We start from the raw sequence: 20488 nt of genomic DNA on the forward strand, positions 1-20488 counted from the left end.
CCTCCTCTGCAAACACTTTAGTAAACAGAGTCACACAACAATGATATTTCAAAGTTGTACTCTAGTCAAATGCATACAGTAGGAAAAAAGACTTAATTTTTACTGACGACAGTGTCATTGATCCAGTCCTAAAACGTTAACAAAGAGGAAACCATAAATATCACATACAAAAAAAAGAGGTTGATCCAGATGATTGATCTACAAGACCAGAACTGAAAATACAAATCGATATCGATTATGCTGGATATCAGCCAATGGATGCAGGAAGTAAAACAAATTTGCCTACTCAAAAGTTTTGAAAACTGGAGCAATCATAATAGATAATCCTTTTTCAAACAGGCAAACATCCAAATATGATAAAAGAAGCAGGTTAGCTAGCTAATTCCAAGTGTTAACAGAGATCTACACAGCTTTTCAATTAGTAAAATGCATCGTAAGAACTAGGGCAAAGGGATAGAACAACAGAAGATTCCAACAACAGAGTGGACATACAGTTAAAAGAAACCTATTGAATCATATTATCTTCCATGCATGAAACGAATCCACATCTACAGACTGAGAATTTAGATCTCTGCTTAAGCATTAGAGATATCGGGTTTATTCATTTGATAGTTGATACGCTCTGAACAGATAAAACCAATAATAAATAAGGAAGAAAAGAAAGACCAAGAAGTTTATAATATTGAACCACTATACTACAGTCACTAGAGAAGCTTCAGAACTATTCCATGCTAACCACCATAGAACTGAGTTATTAATGATCTTTCAACATAGAAAATTGAGTTCTAGTTCTGCCTTCTCCTCCTACGCATATAAAGCTCTCCACCATCTACATCAAATGAAGCAGACCTTCTGCTTCCTCTACTTCTGAGAGACCTAGAATGTCCAGCTCTATTTGGACCTGCCAAGTCCTGAGTACTAGAAGTCTCCCCCTCTATAATAGCGATGGTGCTGGAAGTTGAGGCCTGATCCACGACCGTTGCTGATCTTTGAGGCCTAAGAAACAATGACTCAGTATCATGAGGATTGACGGATGATGAGGATGCTTCCGCTTGCCTATCGCCACTACTGGATGCTGTGACAACTAACCTATTCATGCTTGTCGCATGACCCAAAGAAGGCTGAGGTACATAATCAACTTCGTCTTGGAAAAGTAGATGCGCAGAATCAGTTTGAAGACTCAATGCTGCTCTTTCAGCCAACCCAGAAAAACCAGAGTCAGATCCATGCCTTTCCCCTGTTTGCATTCTCCGAGGCCTAAGCCTAGTTAAAACTGTAGGATGTACAGCATCAAACCTTCCTAGCAGCCTGCTAGTCCGCGGTCTTTGAGATTCAGCTCCTCTCTGCAAATGTTCATCCATTATTTGCCTCCATGAGATCACAGTTCCTTCCGTTAATCTTCTCGAAGCAGGTCTCTGCAGCTGCTGCCGCAAGCTCTCTTTCCTATTTGCATGGGGTCGAGGGGGAATTTTGAGACCCGAATCCCCATCTTCTACCTGTTTCTTCTCAAGTGTGGTTTCAGGGCCTCCCCTGCCATAAATTGGGGTCACATTAACTTCAAGTACCTCTCCCTTGCATACGGGGCAATCTGAATTCTCAGAATGGGCATGGAGCCATATATACAAGCATGGCCAACAAAAAAGATGGCCACATGGAGTCACAACGGGTTCCTGAGCCATATCAAAGCAAATATTGCAATCATAATTTGCAGCACTTTCAAAGCTCTCTTCCTTTTTCCTATCGGAACCCATAGCTTCCTTGCCTTCAGCTTGCAATTTATTCTTTCTAGAAGCATCTAAAGATCTTTGTGAGCTCACAATATCATGCATCAGCCTTTCAGGACTAGTTACCGGATGTGCAATGGAATCAAGCCTCTCAGTATCATGTGGATCAGATTGACCTGACTGTCTAACTCCCCACCGATGGCTCACTTCAATCAATCTTTGGAAACGAAGTTGTGGGTATTCTTGGAGTGGTTGTTGTGAGGACGACCGGTCATCAGAGGCCACAAGATCAGTTACAGGAATAAGCAAGATCGGTCCAACAGATGCTGGATTGCCATCTTGCTGTGGGATTCTGGAGGAAGGAGGACAGACAGGTAAATAAGGCACATGGACATTGCTTCCCTGAGCCACTCCAAAAGAAGCTGGAGAATCATAAGGAATCTCCAGCATTGCCGGTGAAGAAGTAAACATAGCATTAAGTTGCGATACATCTGGTTGACAAACCCATTGCGAGGCATAACCCAGACTTTGATTATCACCATAGGCGACTGTGGGGTCCGTGGACAACTGGTCAGGAATATAGAGAGAATTCGAAGGGGAGTATGGTGCGTGGTAAATTGAAGGCCCCAAAGGGGCTGAGATGCTTGCAGGATCATGATTCTCTTCAGCAGATGCGGGCGTCCATGGAAAAGGACTGATCGCAAGATCAGAGACAACGTCCCGGTTTTGAGGCCACAGATAGAGGTTCAGATCCATTCTTCCTCTGCCACGCTCGCCAACCTCATCGGCCATTCCCTCTACGTAGAAAGAAAAGAACCCAACACGATCCTCCTTCAACTCGGCGCATCAAAAAGCTTGCCTTCCCACCAACATCAAAGACACACGGCTACGATCAAGAACCCGAAGCCCATCTCGAAAACCCACCAACAAAATCGGATCTTTCGACGCCGAACCCCCTCAAGGAATTCCACAGCTCTAACACATGATCAGCTGCCACAAGAAAGATCCGACGTTAGGGTTTTAATCCACTTGGAATGGATCGAAAACCCCAACGATCTACCAACAAGGCAATCGAAATCGAAATCGAAATCGAAATCGATCGAGCAAATCAAAAGCTACCGATGAAAAGGATCCGAGGAGGAGAAAAAGGAGGAGATCGGCGCGAGAATTGGGTAGAGATCGTACCTGAATCCTTTAAAGGGTTTCGGTTTTCCACCCGCAAAGGCCACGGAGGGAAGTATGAGGCCGAGAGAGAGAGAGAGAGAGAGAGTGGTCTTAATTCTTAAATAGTTTTGGTATTCGGGGTGACGGACGCGGTCTCAGACTCTGATTGAGTAGATCTGATGGTGATGGACGGCTGGGATGGCATTAGAGGAGTTCCTTAATATATCTCCATATAATTTTTAGTTTCGAAGAAGTATCCAATTTACACCCTATATTTTTCTCTTATTATCACTAACACCCTACTAATGGATATTTATAATATATTTCTTTTGGGTCCACTAGTTGCAAAGAGAACCAATTCTAACCTCAAAAAGTGGAATAACTTGGGTATTTTATTCTATTTTATTTCATTTTTTTGAACAGGGTGGAATATTTTGTATTCTATCTGTAACTGTTAAGAGCTAAATTTAATTAGATATTTTTGACACAATGAAAAGAAAGAGAACAAAAGGTATGTTAGTGTTATCTTAGGCTTACTTCTTATAGTTTCATTTATATTACTTCAACTACTAAAGTGCATTCATTACTATTAATTTTTCATTAAATACAAAGTTTTGTAAAACTTTCTAATACATTTAAAATAATATTGAACAGATTCGAATAATTTTATCTCTAATAAGGATTTTTAAACTCGACCGCTAATTTAGTCAAATATAAAAAAAAAAAGTATAACAATTTCAATTTAGATATAACTAAGAAACTATGGAGGGTAAAGTAAAACATAAAATATAATTTTTCCTATCTTTTAACATCTCATGGATGCAAGCTCTTGATTCACCAAACAAAACCTAAGACTGCTCGCAAACAGAGGTTACTTTGCTGTAATCATGTAATGCAATACACATAAAAGCATTACATTCACAAAACAGCACTGCATCCAATTAACAAAGTTAGGACTTAAATAGTTCAACTCTCTCTCCCATATTACATTCTCTGCAATGATCTGATAGACTGATGAACATGCAATAACATCCCAAAGAGAAGAAAGAACAGGTAAAGTCTGACATCTTTGCAAAATAATATTAATTTGATTTGGCAAATGTACCCCACCTATGAGCTAAAAGATGTGCACATAAAGGCATTTCTCTTTTCTCCGCTTTACAAAAAGCTAAAAATTCTATTTGTTTCTCTTCAGATGTGAATTTAACAAAGTATGTCCCACCACTAATTAGAATCTAATATGTACCTTGTGAAGCCCAAAATAAAAGTCATTGATATTTGACTTCGTGCGTCGGATGAGCAATGTAATTCTTCAACCAAGTGGCTTGGTACAAAAGATCATGTATATTTTACTTCCCCATGGATTGCTTTTATCTACATAATACCACTTTAAGCAACACCATACCCATGATGGGTCTCTTCTATTAGCATGGTAGGGTATCAAGTAGCCTGTTCATCTTCCTAGTAAAAATATCTGATCTCTGGATCACCACCAAAAAATTTACCTGACATGCAATAAGATGAAGATGAGAGATAAAAGATTTGATCAAACATGTGCAACAAACACATCATTATATTCGAAAGTATGAGAAGGACCATTTATCCAAGTGTCAAAGATAAAACTCTAGCATTTACCCCATCTTCGTTGCAATTATAAGCATGGATTCTTGCTGTTGGATCTTCAAGAGTCAATCTGACCAGTAGTGTCCTTTCTCAGGAGAGACCATGTCTGCAGCTTGCCAAGGATATGCTGCCACCGCCCAGACAATGCACTTGAACATGCGAGTTACTTAATCTATAGAGAAAAGCAAGATAAATATCCTTTCTACTTTTGTGTTGCATGTCAAACAGGAACGAGGAAACCATTCTTGTTTTAGAAATATGGTCAACAAATTTGTGGATGAATATGTTTAAACATCTCTAAGAAAAATATTAGTAGATGTAGAACAAACAAACTTGTACGCCGTGGACCTCATGTCCTTGTCCAGACTCCAGAGCAATCATAACTATGGAAAGACAATGGTTATGTATCAGGACCATAACCAGCCACAATTCGTAAATTGAGTCATGACAATTGTGTTACATGATATAGCATAAGGCAAATGTGGCGCACAGTTACTTGTAGTAGTCTTGCTTTTCAAACAAATGGAAGTGCTAAGATATTGGAAGAACTAGAAGAAGTGTCTCAGTTTTCGACTTTTTAACATAAACAAGTATGTGTGAGTTCATCAAGTCAGAATACACGAAGATCTGGAAGAAATTTCCAACTTCCAATAAAACTATTTTGCTGCCTTAAGTGGACTACTTGTGGAAATGCAAATCAACAAAGTTTGAACATACCTGTAATAACATTGTATAGTTTCAGTAGATGTACTTTTGTAAAGGCAGTTATTTTTCAAACCATTCTCTTTGCTCAAATAATTGAGTTTCTTCCACCATGAATAGCTGAAAAATCAAACTGGTAAATTGCATCATTGTCATAAAAATCTTTGATAAGAACAGCATCTTGTAAATGCTAAGGAAGCTTACCTGAAGTAGAGCAGTGGGCATTGACTAAATCTGTCTCCAGATGGCTCGCCATGTAGATTTGAATTATCAGAGAGCACTTCAAATTGTATATTACATGTTAAAGCATAAAATATTGGTGAATCACAACTTGTGAATCCTTGATGATTTCCCTGCCAACAAATTCCAAACTTTATCTTTCCATTTACTTACTTCTTGACAAGTCAGATAAACAATATAGGGTCGGTATGACTTTCTTCTCTGTTTCTATTTACCAGCATCTCTTTGATCAGCTTCTAAACTGTTCTATTAGTCTCAGAAGACTGTATGTCTCAGCATCAGGCCTTGCTCCTCCCAAAATCATCTTCGACAATAAGTCTGGCTCATAAACTTTTGCCTTCATATAAGATTTTAGAAGCGTATTATATACAAATGCGTACCTACAATACTTTGATTCCTTCAATTCTTCAAACAGCTTCTTTGAGTTTTCCAAGTCACCCATGTTTGCAAATACTTCGAGCAACATGTGTGTTGTCTCCAACCATGGTTTTGATCTTCTTACCTGAAGGGTGAGAGTTTCATATTTTGCCATATTCATTGTCCTCAAAGCTTCCTCAACCAGACCTGCTTTTAGGCAACCCAATGTAAGGTGACGATAAGTTATAGCATTTGCCTTGCACCCATTTGCTTTCATTTCTTTGTACACATTGGATGCTTTCTCTACAAGCCCATGCCTGCAGTATACAGATATAATGGAATTAAACTGCTTTGTAACTTCTAAATTTCTGCTTGCTTTCATTTCTGCCCATATTTCTTCTGCCCTGGCAATAGAGCCTAACCTTCCGAATGCTTCAATTGCTAGCACTAGGCTTTTAGATCTGACATGAGGAAGTTCTTGGACAAATTTCCAAGTCCTCTCTAACTCTTTCTCCTTCCCAAGGTATCCGTACAATATAAGTAGAATATCCAATGTGGACCAGTTATTACCAGTTTTTGATTGTTCAATGGCTTCGATGTATGTCTCAGAAACTGTGTATAGTCTTGCCACAGCATGTGCAATTGCTAAGATGCCGTAAGTAATTTCATTTGGTTCAACATTTGCTCTTTTCATATCATTGAACACCTTCGACAAACCATCAATGTTATGTTCATTGGCTTGTATTTTCAAAAGAATGTTATAAGTGGATGTGTGAGGAGAGACACCATCAGCCTTCATCTGAGAAAGGATTCGGGGTATCGTTTTCTTGCGGCCGGGAGAAGAATGGAGAATTATCATGCGGTTGTAAATATACGGAGAAATAGGAAATCCCAGTTCCCTCATTTTTCTCATGTACCCGTATGAAAGCTTAATTAAACCTTTATCCAAGCATGCCATGACAAGGTTGTTGTAAAGCAATTCATTCTGATACTCATGAGGAATCCGAAGAAAGAGACTTTCACCATGTGAAATGCCATGAAGCTTAGCTGTGAACTCGAGAAGGTAAGAGTAATCAAGCTCTGTCAGCTTGTAGGGTCTCTCTCTCATCACCCATTCCATAATCTGCTTCAAGGAGAAAAAGAAAATAGGATAGAGTTATTAACGTCTACATATTTCCTTGTTAGAGATATTTCGACAAAATTAGGAGAAACTATAACCATACCACGAGAAAACAAGAAATACTATAAATATGGTAGGAGAAAGAAACAAGCATTGCCTTATTATACTATCTAATAAATATTTCAGTATCCAAGTCCTGGGCAACACCAAATTCAGAATAACGTCCTAATTATAAATAACACTAGATAGATTCTAAAAGATGGGAAATCATGGCAACATAGTTAGAAAAAAGTTACAAACTCTGTCAATAGAGTTCCCTTTAGAATGACATCACGCTCCTCTTCATTACGATTGATTATAGCATAGGCCACGGCTGCAAAATTAGAGGTACTAGGGTAGATTGATGGGGAAAAAAAAGGCTCCTTTTTGAACCGGTTCCTTCAATCAGGCGTCATCAAACAACAAACCCAGAAATCTTTACCATCTAAGCATCGCAAAAGATGATCTTTTTTTTTCCTCTCTGTCTCTCTCTCTCTCTCTCTCTTTTACCTCGAGGGCTCTCCGGTTCAATTTGCGCTTGCGGAGGCGATTGATGGCGTGGAAGATATCTCCGCGGTGGACGGGGAATCCATCCCGCATCCAGCTCTGGAAGGCGGAGACAGCCGACTCCCCACGCGGGAGCCGCTCCACCCGAATCGAGAGGGAATCGGAGGAATGGAATTTGTCGTCCACCTCTTGGTCTCGGGGCCGCAAAGGGGGCTCGTCAGGGAGGAGAGAGCTGCAAGAGGTGAGGAAGAAGGTGCGAGGGATGCGGCGGGAAGAGAGTGCGGCGCTTCTTCCTCTGCTCAACAACGACAGCACCAAAGATCGCATTGCTTTGTTGCGTTATTAGAGAGAGAGAGAGAGAGAGAGAGAGAGAGAGAGAGAGAGAGAGAGATCTCCTAGTTCTAGGCCCTGTTACTTGCTGAGCCCATCATGCTACAGTAGACGGTCCAGGCCTCTTTTTATATATTTACATTTTTACCCCTCCATACTCTACTCAGCTCGAGGCGGAGACAAAGTTACGAAGAATTAAATAAACTTTTTTATAATTTTTAATATATTTAAAATAATATTGATCAAATTTTAGCTAATAAAAATTTATTAAATACATTAAAATTTGATGAATAATTTGTATATTTTTTTTCGTATTTTTGTCGTCTGAAATTTAATCTGTATTATTATAAATACTTTAGAATGGGCATTTAATTCTCTGTAATTTTATCTCTAATTAAAGTCCTTAAATTTGATCTCTAATTTATCAAATTTTAACAGGAAAAAAAATAACTTTAATCTAGATATAACTATAAAATAACAAATGAAAGCGTAATGGGCTAAATTTAAGTCAGTAGAAAATGAGTGCGGTCCTCTGCAAATATATAATTTTTTTTTCTTATTAATTTAGTGATATAAAATAAGAGGAGAGAGAGAAGTATATATCGATAAACTAATTTCCCTTACTATATTAGTATAAACATATAACATTTTTCTCACCCTATACGTGAACTATGCATACAATTGTTAAAGCATGCAAACCAGCATAAGTTCTATCCTAAACAAATCAAATCTCTCAGTCATCCTCCTCACGTAGCCATTCTTTCTTATTCGTGAGATTTAAAGCTCCAATAGAATCAGTATTTTATTATGTTTTAAATAAAAATGCTAAAAAGAGATTGGTACTGACATCATAAGGTGGACCATTGGGATAAATGAGTTTGTTAAGAGCCCCAGTATGGTTCAAAAACTAAGCTAGCTGTAGACGTGTTTTTATTGCATGTAGAAGCAACCATTAAGCACCTGCACATTTTGTGATAATAATTTGTCCCTATTTTGGAACCATACTAAAAACATACAGGCAAATTGATAATAGGACGACAGGGCAGCAGCCACATCCAGGCAAATTGAAACAATATTGGATTGAATGGGTCACAGAACTCAAAAGAGAGAGAAAGATAAACTGCCATCAATTCCATAGTTAATATCAACTCGACTTTTGGCTGCCAATAAGTTCCAACCACCAAGTTGTCTTACCACAGTTAGCAAGCAAAGCGTGTATACTGGTGAAACAGTTGGAGGTACATATAGCCTAGGGAAACATTGGAGATAGATCCTGGTGATTGATAAAGTATAAATTTTAGCTCATAATATCACCCATATCTAGTAATTTTACACTACAAATCTCCTGTCCGAAAGAAAATGGAAACGAAAAAGAAGATCTAAGGGGGGAATTGAAGAGATCAACAGCTTTACAAAAGGAAAAGATGCCAGCCTTTGAGCAGATCCAGTAACAGACAGAGGGTAGAAAGGCTGAAAGGAAAAAAATTGAAGAAAAAAAATCACCTGTGCAGCAGCTACTGAGGAGATGTTGTGGTCATCATACATATTCTTTGGCTACCTACCTTCTGGATATCTAATTCAACATGGTTAGTGAGACAGCAGAGAGCTACGATGTCTGATTGTTACTCAATGCTGGATTAGATGTGATCTGCGGATGAGCTCCGCTGTCCTGAGGTGGCGGTGCCCCCCATTTCTGTTCCGCATCTGATGGCTCCACAACATGCACTGCACCGTCACTCATTCCCAGTGCAATCTGGTTAGGCTCAGATGGATGAGCAGCAACAACAGTAGGATAAACGCTTCCAGCACTGCGGTGATACAGAAATAGGAGAAAAAAAAAGGAGAAATTATAATAAGAGTATGGTTCTGCTACTAGAGAAGAAAAGAATTAAGATGGAAAGAAACTATATTGGGTTAGTTGCTCTTTACTCCCTGTAGTTTGGCACAATTGCACGGAATCTCCTCGTATCTTCAATTTAAGTACTTAAACTCCTTCCCGTGTGGTTTAGACTAAAGTGCAGCATTTATTTTTTCTTATTATATTTGACCAATCTAAAGTCGAATTTAAAAAAAATTATAGACAGTTGTATAGAATTAGATAAGATTTTCAACTCATTAAAATAATACTAATTAAATTTCATACGACAAAAATATATATTTCTTTAATATATTTGTCCACTAAAATTTAATCAGTATTATTTTAAATGCATTTAAAAACTTATCTAATCCTCTATAATTTTGTCTATAATGAGAATCTTCAAATTCTACTTTTAGATTAGTCAAATATGATGAAAAAGTAACCACTGCATTTTAGTCCAGACATCAGGGAGCCTAAATGCTTAAATTGAAAATATATAGAGGTTCGTGCAATTGAATCACACCACAGCAACATAAAATGCAATTTCCCCAACTATATTTCTAGTACTCGGACACCTTAGAAACTATCATGTGCTCTCACCAACCTGCAGCTGATACAGACAAACTACTGTAGAAAGATTTACCATAGATGACTTAATATTAGAACTTCTGTGGTTTCTTCAGTGGCTCAATATTCAGACTCCCATTAGAAGTGTCTATTTTAAATTAAGTAAAGACAGACTAAAAGCAACTACCTTTTCCTACGATTTAATGCAATGCTAGGCCCAGGAAAAAGAAGAGTAAGCATAATAGATTCATGAATACCTCGAAATAGGAGGGGGTATGTAGGCAGAAGGTGCAATTCTGCATCGAAGCCGTAGGCTCTCTGCTTCAAAAACTCCAATAGAGCCGTCACAGAATCCAGCATACACCAACATACCATCACATGAATATATTGCGCTGGAAATTGGTGCTGGAAGCGCATCTCTTGGGGACCACTGAATAACACAAGAAACATAGATCATATCATAGATCGTTGCAGGAAAATAATAGAGGTTGGCAATAATTCTGCATGATGGAACAAGAGTAAAAATGTAACATTTGAACAAGCATATAAGTTTGTGATAGAGCAAACATGGAAAAGCTTAAGCACTAAATATTACACTAAGTTTCAGAATTATCCTTGAAATTGAGTGAAGAAAAATCACCCATCTCCAGATCATGAGATACTAATCTTCACTTGCACAAATGATTAGAATGATTGCACTCCAAAAGACTATCAGAGTAACTTAAAAGGATATTCTTCATAAAATCCGCTGCCTCTGTTACTATTCAGATATTCAGGAATTGTATTCACTAAGCTCTAGCTAAATCAGAAAACATGTCAACAGCCTCAGTCTAAAGTAAAGCACAAAAAAGCAAATAAGATTGGCTAAGCAAGGGAGAAAAGAAACTGCAGTTACGGCAAGACATAATAGCTCCAAAATTAATTGAGTATTTAAGTTACATATAAAAGGAATTATCATAGGTGAACAAACTAACCAAACGTAGGCATTCAAGCTTGCTGTCATAGATGGCCAGTTGGCTTTCATGGACAACCAAGAGATGGGCTTGGTCATTGTGAAACTGAACTCTGGTGTCCCCAACTAATGGGGCAGCACGAGTAGCAGGTGCTTGGATGAATCGTGACTTCTTCTTTTCCCATCCATCAATACTCCACATGCACAACTGCATACAAATGCAGAAATGGTCAGCTAAATTGTTACAAAGTTCAAATAGTACACTTTCACGTAGAAGATGGAGGTATCAAATAAAATAGGTTTGAGCCAAAGCAAGTTAACTGAAATATAAGAAGCTATTCTTTCGTTTGATGTTGAAGAGCAATATAGAGTAAAAGTAAGACTGAAAAAATTCATAACATTGAAAGATTATCGGCCAATCTATACCCAAATTGCAAAGGAAGTGTCTTATGTTTACTAGAAATATATATATATATATCTATACCTGAGCATCAGCACCTGAAGACACGAGCACATTTAAGGACTGGGAAAATGCAAGACCAGTGATCTTTTTCTGGTGACCTTTCAGCTTGGTTTTAACCTGCAGCAATAAGAACAGATAAAAGGAATATAAGGAAACAACCAAAGATCCTTCCTTTTAAAGGATAATTATCTAGTACTTCGAAATTATTCAACATCTTCCTACTTGGTATGCTATGACTTAAAATCCACAATCTCTTATAAATCAGTAATTCAAACTCTTATAATGTAGTTCATAAGACTTGTCTAACTAGAAAGGCCAAATTATAGGCATATATAGCGGATACAACTCTGTCAAACTGTATGCACATTAAGCAGGGAAAGAAGGAAAAAAGAGGAAGCTTAAAATTAAAAAGAAAACTTTAGAAACTAAAAAGGATGTGAAATGTTGAGTTATGCAATAACAAGCAAGATAGAGAAAAAAAAATAAAGCACTAGACATAGACATAGGCACAGGAACCTTATAGTTCCAAAGTTCACCTCATCAACCCGGACATTGTATATTTGAATGGTTGAATCTTCCATTCCTATAGCAATGATATTGTTGTCTTGAGGGTGGAAAGCAAGAAAGGTAGCTGCAGGTGGGGGCGACATGAAAGTTGTCATCACCTGTAAGATGTTCCATAAATTACTTTGGAAGATATAAAAGGAAGCGACAAAGTCAACTTTAAATTGTATCAACCAAAATGAACACTATAGAATAGGAATTATGAACTTTAGGACAGCATAATAAAAAGATGTTAACCTTGAATGTCATCATGTTGAACAAAGAAACCTTTCCACCAGACGCAGACATGACATAGGAGTCATTCTTTGACAAAGCAATACAGGCAGTTGCTTCTTCTGGATTGTTATCACTTGTTTCATTGGTCATAAGAATCCCATTCGATGGTTGCCAAAGCTGAGGGACAACAGATGCATTTGACTGCAGAACAAAGGAGGCTATCAAAAAACAAGACAAGATGATAACCCATACATGATTACGAACTGCTAACCTTGCCAGAAGGATTTCGTTCAGTCCGCTGCCATTTCCACAACTTATGAACAGCATTTCCTCCAAGAGCCAAAACAGCAAGACCAGAATTTGTATACAATAACCGGACAACCTAATAAAGCAATATCAAGGTTTCTGGTATTTGCCAATAAAAATGGAGGAAAAAGGGAGGAAAATATAAAGCACATGATGCTACATGAGTCAGGTCATAGAGAAGCCTTTTTTCCAAAAATTAACCATTTAAAGAGGAAACAAAAGGCATGGTTCAGAAAGAGAAATAACAATCATGACTTTGTTCAGATTTCTCATACTTTTTTCAGTCATCTCAATCTATATCAGTTGTATATGTTTACTTTGTGAATGTGCACAAGAACTTGCATGCATCATCCTCATTTTTGGACATAACTCATTTTTATGACATGTAGGTCATGGAATAAGGAGTGGAGACCAGATGTGGGCCTATATTTGAGCACTCTGACTAATTTATTGCAACATTCAAATATCAACTCTTCAATCCATAGCAATCATGTCTAGTGAGGGTGTAAGATAAGAGCCTCTGGCGGTCAAAATTTGACTGACCCGAAATGCTGTACTGTGATCAATATATTAAATGAAGTATTAACTACCTATGAGAAGAGGAGAAAAAGAAAGAAAATAAAACCACTCTTGAGTAATGCAACATTTTGAATTTTATTGTTAGCACTGTATAGTTTATACATTTCACAGCACCTCTAACACCTCATCTAGCATAAGCTAAAACACAAAGCATAGATCTTTACCCTTCTAATATATTGAGTCAATATAAGGATCACATGTTCTTTTGAGGCATTACTTATAGAACATAATCATCTCAATATGTCCAAAAAAATTGATGTTCCATATTTGCGCCTCTGAAACAAGGCTCGTGACCAAGAGAAATTACTAAGCAAAAAAAACTAAATGATGCTGAAAAATCAGGATCAAAGCAATTTTAAAAGAATCTTATCCAGTTGTCTTAACTCTGGTAGTTAGATTGAAGTACCTTGCTTGCAGTTGTCACAGAGTCTGGTAAACGCAAGGCTTTGAGATGAGTAGAGTCAGCAATGTCAGCCAATTTCCAGGTTTTCATCTTCTCAGAATCGTCTGGTATTCTTGGTTTAACATCTGTCGTCCTGCTGGCCTCCACGGCAGTCTGCAAATGTTGATAGATATTCATATCCCAACAGTCAACCTATTTATATATGCACAACAACGATTGCATAAAACACTCACCAGACCACTCATTGTCACTGCAGGCAAGATGCGATCAGGCCTCTCAGAGGTTACAGATAGAGGATTAGAAGCATTTGGAACAGGACCCAATGCGTTAACAATTGGTGGCTGCATTAAAGAGGAATTACATCTTAGAAAGTTAAGCAAGATGCATTCAATTATGAAGAAAATTTCTAGATAATTTGCATGGTCAGAAATGAAACCCCTAGTGCGAGGTTGAACTTTCTCTTAAAAGTTGTTTACTATGTTTATAGACAAAAATTAAAGAAGATAATATTTGCAACCATTTCTGGATGTTGCAAGTTCTACTTCCTTACTGCATGCTGACAGTTCATAAATCATTATGCCTTTCAATTATATGGGTTAGAAATCCTTGTCTACTGACAGTAACGGCATGACTTGGTAAAGACCTGATTTATTACACCAACGGTCTTGCAATCTTAAATAGTTAAATTTGTTGCAACTCAGCTAATATGTAAGAAGTGGACTAGTAGTGGAAAAATAAACCACTCCCAGCAAAGAAAACTATTAATAGGTTATATACCAAATGGCTATAATAAGCTTCAGCCTATAGTAGTATTCAACAAATGGAGTACAGGTAAGAGAATGGCCTTGTGTGGCAAACAACAAAATTGCCTGTTAGAGGGTGGGCGTTTGAAGAGTGTAATATCCAATCTCCAGAATTTTCAATATACTATATCAGTATATTGCAATGAGTTTCTTGATATATTATTCTGTAGATAATGTCCCTGAAGAATAGATAATATTAGTTCACCTTGCTGACAATCTGTTGTGAAGAACCTCGGGACCCTTCAAATGCCCTGCTTTCCAGAATCCTTACCAACCGTTGTCCATCAGTATTTGCTAGTATTTTGATTCCATTATCATTTGTTGTAACTGCAAGTAATGAACCCTCTCGGTTGAATCTCAATCGAGGACTTGCCTGCAAAAGAGAATCAAGAAGGGTTATAAGATAAACTTTTCAGATCACACATGTTGAATCAGAACAAGCAAAGAGTATGATACTTACGGGCAAACCACCATCAGCATCTGTAGTTGTCAGAACATTGGTGTTATCCATGTCCCAAAACTTAATCATAAATTCATCTCCAGTAGCTAAGAAACGGTTCCTAGTTGTGTCAAATTGGACAACGCCTAGCGATCGTTTCCTAAAGCCAGAGTATGTCCTCTTAATAGCCCCTTCAGTTTCATTCCACTCAACTAAATGCGAATCACCATCTTTACTAGTTCCACATGAAAAAAGCCTGCAAGCAAATGGGAGCATAATTGTCAAATGATAGTTGTAATCCGGTATATACCAATTTGTAAGAAGAGTGCTAAGGACAAGAGAGAACCTATAGAAGGAACCTGTTACACTTGTAAATAGGACAAGCTAATGCTTAAGTGGAACAAAAGAAGTCCAATTTTAACAATTCCATCAATGTCTAAACTTATTAGGTGAAAGAGCCAAATTTCACCTTGTTCCGTCTGCACTATAAGCCATTGTGGTGCACCAATGTCCAGGAGCATCATAGTCAACTCTAGATCCCAAACAATCATAAAGCCATGCTTTAATTTTCCCATCTATAGCAGTAGAGAAGATAAACTGCACACAGAAATGAAACTAGAGAAATTACTGGAAAGAAAACTATAAAGTTCCAGTGTACTTTGACAATCTTAAGATACATTAAAAAGTCAAACATGATAAAAGGCACAGCAACAAGTTCATAATTAAATATAAGAGCAATTAAAAACTTGGGATAGTTGCATTTAAGATACTTTGAACTATCACTCTTTTTCACATAACTCCCTTAAACTGTTTTTAATAACACATTAACCTCTTGAACTATTAAAAATGTTTGAAACACGCATTCCATTAAGTTTTTATTATCTTCTCCATCCATAAATTGTCACGTACAAGTCACATGAGCAACTATATAACATATCCACCCTTATATTTTGGAGAAAGGAAGAGAGAAATTTAACTACAATTAAAAGTAGAGGGGTATTTTTAGTCTTTTCATCTTTTCTATCTACGACGTCAGGGGTGAAACATTTTCAATAGTTCAAGAGGTCTATGTGTCACAAAAAAAAAATTCAGGAGAATGACATAGAAAGATGTGATAGTTTGAGAGGTATAAATGTAATTATCCAAAAAAAAAATTTCACAAAATCATAAAGATTAGAAGAAGTCGCTATCAGAAAAAGGTAACATAACAAGAACTCCATATGATCCATTTCGCCCAACATGAAAAATAATTTTAAAAAGATTACAATTTAAGGTAGAAAGAAAGGAACCTGAATAGACTCCTTATAGTGAGGGCAGACAGAATACACTGGAGCTTCATGACCTTCAAACATGTACTGCTTCTGTCCTGTCGTAGCATCCCACACCTTCCATTCATTGGGTAATATTGTCAGACCATTTCTTTCAATTATGTTTCTGAAAAAAATCAAGATAACATCCTGGTTCTGACCTTAATCGTCTTGTCATCGCCACAAGTAATGATTGACAAACTCTTGTTGGGATGAGAAAATGCTATGTCATTAACACCTCCTACATGAGCATCAAGCTATAAAAGTACAAGAAGTCAGCAACCCATAATAGCTGTTATATTTTATCTGATGTGTTTATCACATACCTCTAACTGTTGTCTCAGCTCTCCGTTTGGAATAAAAGCATATGTCTGAACAATATGCTTTGAGAATGCAACGCCTACAAAGAAGGCAACGTAGAAAACCCCAATTAGCTTACTGCTATAAAGGTCAACGTAAGATATTGTTAGGCTATTGCAAGACTTTCCGACAAGGCCAAGAGGGCAATGAGTGCAGATAGAAGTATATAAATAATTAAGAAAAAAGGGCTGGGCAGTGGTAGGCTCTAAAAGTCAAATTGAAGCATGTTTACTGGAGACAGTAGTATCCTTATCAGACTCACTTTAGATGCATTACAAATAAAAATAATAAGACATTAAAATAAGAGTGCCAGATGACAGGGTGCTTTCAGCTGTACCTAGTATGGATCCATCAGGACTCCACAAGCAACGATTTACAGATATTGTAGCATCTTTCATCAGTGCTGCCTGGATAATTAATGAAAAAGCTTAGAACAATTACAGGTATCAAAATACATCATCACCAACATGATCAATATGCACAGGTCATACAGCCTGCTGAAAAGAAATTAACAATAATGTTCAACATGAGAGTTGACCTGTAAAGGCAAAGAACAAGATCCAATATCATAAACTTTGAATGTCTTGTGCACTATCTTTTCTCGAGAACCAACTTCCCATATCGCAATGTCACCAACATTTGTTCCAACTAGAAGCCAAAATATGTTATATGAGAAGGAAATAATTATTCTAACTAGAATAAAAAGTAGAACAAATGGACTTAGTGGAGCTTTGGTCCAAAGAGGTACCTAGAAGAATAGTTTGTTGCATAGGATGAAAATCCAAGCTCATAACATTAGAACCTTGATTGAAAGTCCTAACCACTGTTTTTGGAAGATCATCTGGAGAGTAGATATTTGGGGGATGAGTTGCTCCAGAGAAAGACACCTAAAAGTTTTATTATTCGTAATTAGTCAGTGGCATAACCAAAGTTCAAATTGAGAAAAAGCAAAGGAAAACAACTAGTAATGTGTTTCTGTTTCTTTTTAACCTCATCAGATTGGCCAGTACGCATTCTCTTCATCAGATGCTCAGAATCTGCAGTTTGGTAATCCAAACCAGGAGCACTTGTAGGTGTCCTTGGGTGCTTCAAAAATGCAGCTATAAAAGAAGGCATAGCCAGTTAACGGGACTAATCATGAAAATCACCCTTCCCATGGTGATCTCTGAGAACCACAAACACTTTTACCTGTGTTTGGAGGCTGAATCAGACCAGGGGGTCCTTGTGCCACAGCAGCATGTGGTAAAGATGGATTGGCATTTGTCATCCAACCTGCAATGGTACTTGCAGAGGGGGAGACAACTGGTTGGAATGGCTACATTAGGAGGAATTGTCACGATAATTAGCAACATATAATGAGAAAAATCATTCAGATATCAGATTATTTGGTCAGACTTACACTATGGACACCAAGTGGAGGAAATCCCCCAGATTTAGGAATAGGCCCTACAAGGGGGCCATTGGTGGGAGGAGGAGCCCGTGAGCCATTTGTAGGAGCAGCACACGAATGATCTGTGAAGAGTGTCTTGATATCTGGGTTGGGTCGTGGATTCTTGCAAAGCTGATGCTGCCAGTTGAGACTACAAAAATAGAATAAGCATTACAATGTCAGCACACGGGAATTAAATGAAGTGAAATAGGTTAATTAATTATTACATAATCACTACAATCATTTTGTCTGAAAATCCCCATTAGTACTACGATGTCATAACAAGAACTAAATGAAGTGAAATAGGTTGACTATAAATGCATAATTATCAGGTTTACTTTGACTGCATATTAATCACACTCATTTCTTGCCAATCAAATAGTATAAGATAAATAGAAGTATAAAGTAAAATGTTTAATTAGGTTTCATTGCGAGGATCCCCTATATGCAGTACCAGAGGAGTACAATTAATAACTAGCGAAACAAATAATAGTGCAAAAATAGCAACCTAATACTACCATAAAAAGAAGGAAAAGATAACCACATAACCCCAAAAAAAAATTGCTAGGACACAAGGAAAGAAAATTAAGAATATTATAGATAGAATTATATACCTTTGATTAATCAATGTCCGCAGTCTAGATGCTTTGAAAGGAGGAAGCCCTAGCTTGTCGCGAAACAAAGGATTGGCTTCAATGAGCTTCTTAAGCTCAATGAGCATTATACTTCGGGCTGACTTTGTATCCCCATACTTAGAAAGTTGCTCGTTTTGCCTGGGGATATGCAAATGTAGAATTGGATACACTACATCTACCGCAAAGTAACTAGAAGGTCAGAAAAATTACGATAGAATACCTGAAATTCTCCAGGGTAAGCAACTGAGTGATCTCCTTGAAAAGTTCTTCATTGAAAGAAGCAAAGACCTTGAGATCCTTCACAAGTATCTCGACAGCTTTTGCCCTGTCGTGCCTGACATGAAACAGACGTCTGATTCAGAAGAAAAGAAACACGCATATAAAAACCTAATGTCTAGCATCAAACAGGAGAGGGATTTCTCACTTATCGAGTGCTTCAAGATACTTCTGCTTCCTAATCTCAAAGAAGATCTTCATTGAGTATCGGTTGTCTTCAACCTTTGTGAACCCACCAAGATACCTCTCAACCTCATCCCAGTTCCCAGCCTGTACTTGGTCCTCAAAGTGTTTCATATTGAAGTAAAAGCCTGACTCTTGTTCTAACCTAAAATTCAGAAACAAAAGAAGTGTTACGAAAACGGAGCATCCAAAGCAGAGGCTTTACAAAATACAACGGCTAGTAAAGAAAACACTTACTTGTGGACAGAATCCTTGAACTTCTCCTCATCTAGGAACTGGAGTATAAGAAAAACCAGTTCCCTGCTTAATGAAGACATATTTCCGGGAATCCCTAATCGCTCCAGCGCAAAGATCTAAGTTATAATACAGGGAAGACAAAAAGGAAGACAACAGAACTCCCAAACCAACACAAGCTTTTCTCTTTTAGAACTTTCCCAAGCTACTTCACAAGTTTCCGAAACTTCAAATATCCAGTTGAAATCTTCAGAAGAACTTCTTTACTCCACTTCCCAGGCTTACAACGATCTGTGTCCAACGACACGGTATCCAGTTCGCAAAACACCACTGAAAGCTAAAGCGCCTCAAGTACAGAGCACAGACCTTTGCGGATCAAAGATTTCCCTTTTAAATTAATCGAAGCAGAAGTCCGAGCTTCCAGTAAGCAACCAGGTCTCCAAGGAAAAGCTAGCAAGAACACAAAGTCCCAACTCCCAAGCCAAAATCCACCCTGAAAAACGGCAAGACGTGGGGTAAAACCCTACCAGACCGCCATGAAAGCAGAGCAAAGAGCTCGTCTCGGCCGATCTAAGCCAAAGCAAAAGATTTCCTACCAAATCCAGCAAACAACCCCTCGATCTGGAGCTCGAGATCTCAAGAGACCAGCGAAGAGGGAGAAATCAAGAACGCGAAAGGGAATTAAAGCCGAACGAGCGATCGATCAGCTTCTCCTCTCCACTCTTAGGGTTTCGTTAAACCCCCCCTCCTTCTCTCTCTTCTCCCTCTCTCTCTCTCTCTCCCTCCTTTACCAGCCGCCGTGTTCGCTTCTCTCTCTCTCACTCTCCTTTTTATATCACCCCAAGACTCGCTTCGATCCACTCTTTCTCCCTCATCTCTCTCATCATCCTTTTATAGGGAGCAAACCCTGGCGATGAGGTCGCCCCCTGGATTCCCTTTCTACCCTCCGCCTTTTCTCCCAATTTACCATCACACCAGCACCACGTCAGGCTGCTGTTTGACCTCCCATCCGTTTCAAGTAGGGGCAAACTCGTAATATCCCCTCAAACCGCAAGTCACGTCGCTGGGCAAAATAGGAAAGCGAAAACAGGTGTTGCTTTCGAGGTCC

At 38.1% G+C, this 20488-nt stretch overlaps 3 protein-coding genes across 5 annotated transcripts; all 3 read right to left on the reverse strand.

Annotated features, from left to right (window-relative positions):
• Positions 1–623: 623 nt before the first annotated feature.
• Positions 624–2984, reverse strand: LOC140769091 (uncharacterized). 2 transcript variants are annotated; one of them, XM_073109661.1, is made up of 2 exons: positions 2910–2984; positions 624–2714 (listed from the first exon to the last, which is right to left on the reverse strand). In XM_073109661.1, exon 2 carries the CDS (start codon positions 2514–2516, stop codon positions 786–788), a length of 1731 nt encoding a protein of 576 aa, XP_072965762.1. In that variant the 5' UTR covers positions 2517–2714; positions 2910–2984; the 3' UTR covers positions 624–785. The 2 variants fall into 2 exon arrangements, with proteins under 2 accessions (XP_072965762.1, XP_072965755.1); XM_073109654.1 differs by having other exon boundaries at positions 624–2780; positions 2910–2974.
• Positions 2985–3598: 614 nt separating this feature from the next.
• On the reverse strand, positions 3599–7839 carry LOC140769105 (pentatricopeptide repeat-containing protein At1g07590, mitochondrial). Its single transcript, XM_073109672.1, has 5 exons — positions 7480–7839; positions 5418–6933; positions 5229–5333; positions 4524–4683; positions 3599–4393 (listed from the first exon to the last, which is right to left on the reverse strand). The coding sequence occupies exons 1-2, from the start codon at positions 7801–7803 to the stop codon at positions 5683–5685; spliced, it is 1575 nt and encodes a 524-aa protein (XP_072965773.1). The 5' UTR covers positions 7804–7839; the 3' UTR covers positions 3599–4393; positions 4524–4683; positions 5229–5333; positions 5418–5682.
• Positions 7840–8918: 1079 nt separating this feature from the next.
• On the reverse strand, positions 8919–20236 carry LOC140769359 (protein TOPLESS-RELATED PROTEIN 2). 2 transcript variants are annotated; one of them, XR_012105884.1, is made up of 26 exons: positions 19384–20236; positions 19112–19291; positions 18908–19021; positions 18667–18825; positions 18023–18203; positions 17812–17938; positions 17614–17723; positions 17372–17510; positions 17162–17271; positions 16961–17030; positions 16590–16663; positions 16425–16520; positions 16246–16341; positions 15426–15553; positions 14978–15212; positions 14723–14890; positions 13948–14055; positions 13718–13867; positions 12698–12808; positions 12448–12627; positions 12183–12311; positions 11668–11763; positions 11206–11391; positions 10489–10661; positions 9310–9614; positions 8919–9079 (listed from the first exon to the last, which is right to left on the reverse strand). XR_012105884.1 is itself a non-coding variant. In XM_073110040.1 (26 exons), exons 2-26 carry the CDS (start codon positions 19461–19463, stop codon positions 9413–9415), a joined length of 3402 nt encoding a protein of 1133 aa, XP_072966141.1. In that variant the 5' UTR covers positions 19464–19873; positions 19977–20236; the 3' UTR covers positions 9081–9412. The 2 variants fall into 2 exon arrangements, 1 of the variants encoding a protein (XP_072966141.1); XM_073110040.1 differs by lacking the exon at positions 8919–9079 and having other exon boundaries at positions 9081–9614; positions 19384–19873; positions 19977–20236.
• Positions 20237–20488: the final 252 nt, after the last annotated feature.

Source organism: Typha angustifolia, chromosome 2, assembly GCF_048772165.1.
Source record: "Typha angustifolia cultivar Huaian chromosome 2, ASM4877216v1, whole genome shotgun sequence".
Taxonomy (NCBI): domain Eukaryota; kingdom Viridiplantae; phylum Streptophyta; class Magnoliopsida; order Poales; family Typhaceae; genus Typha; species Typha angustifolia.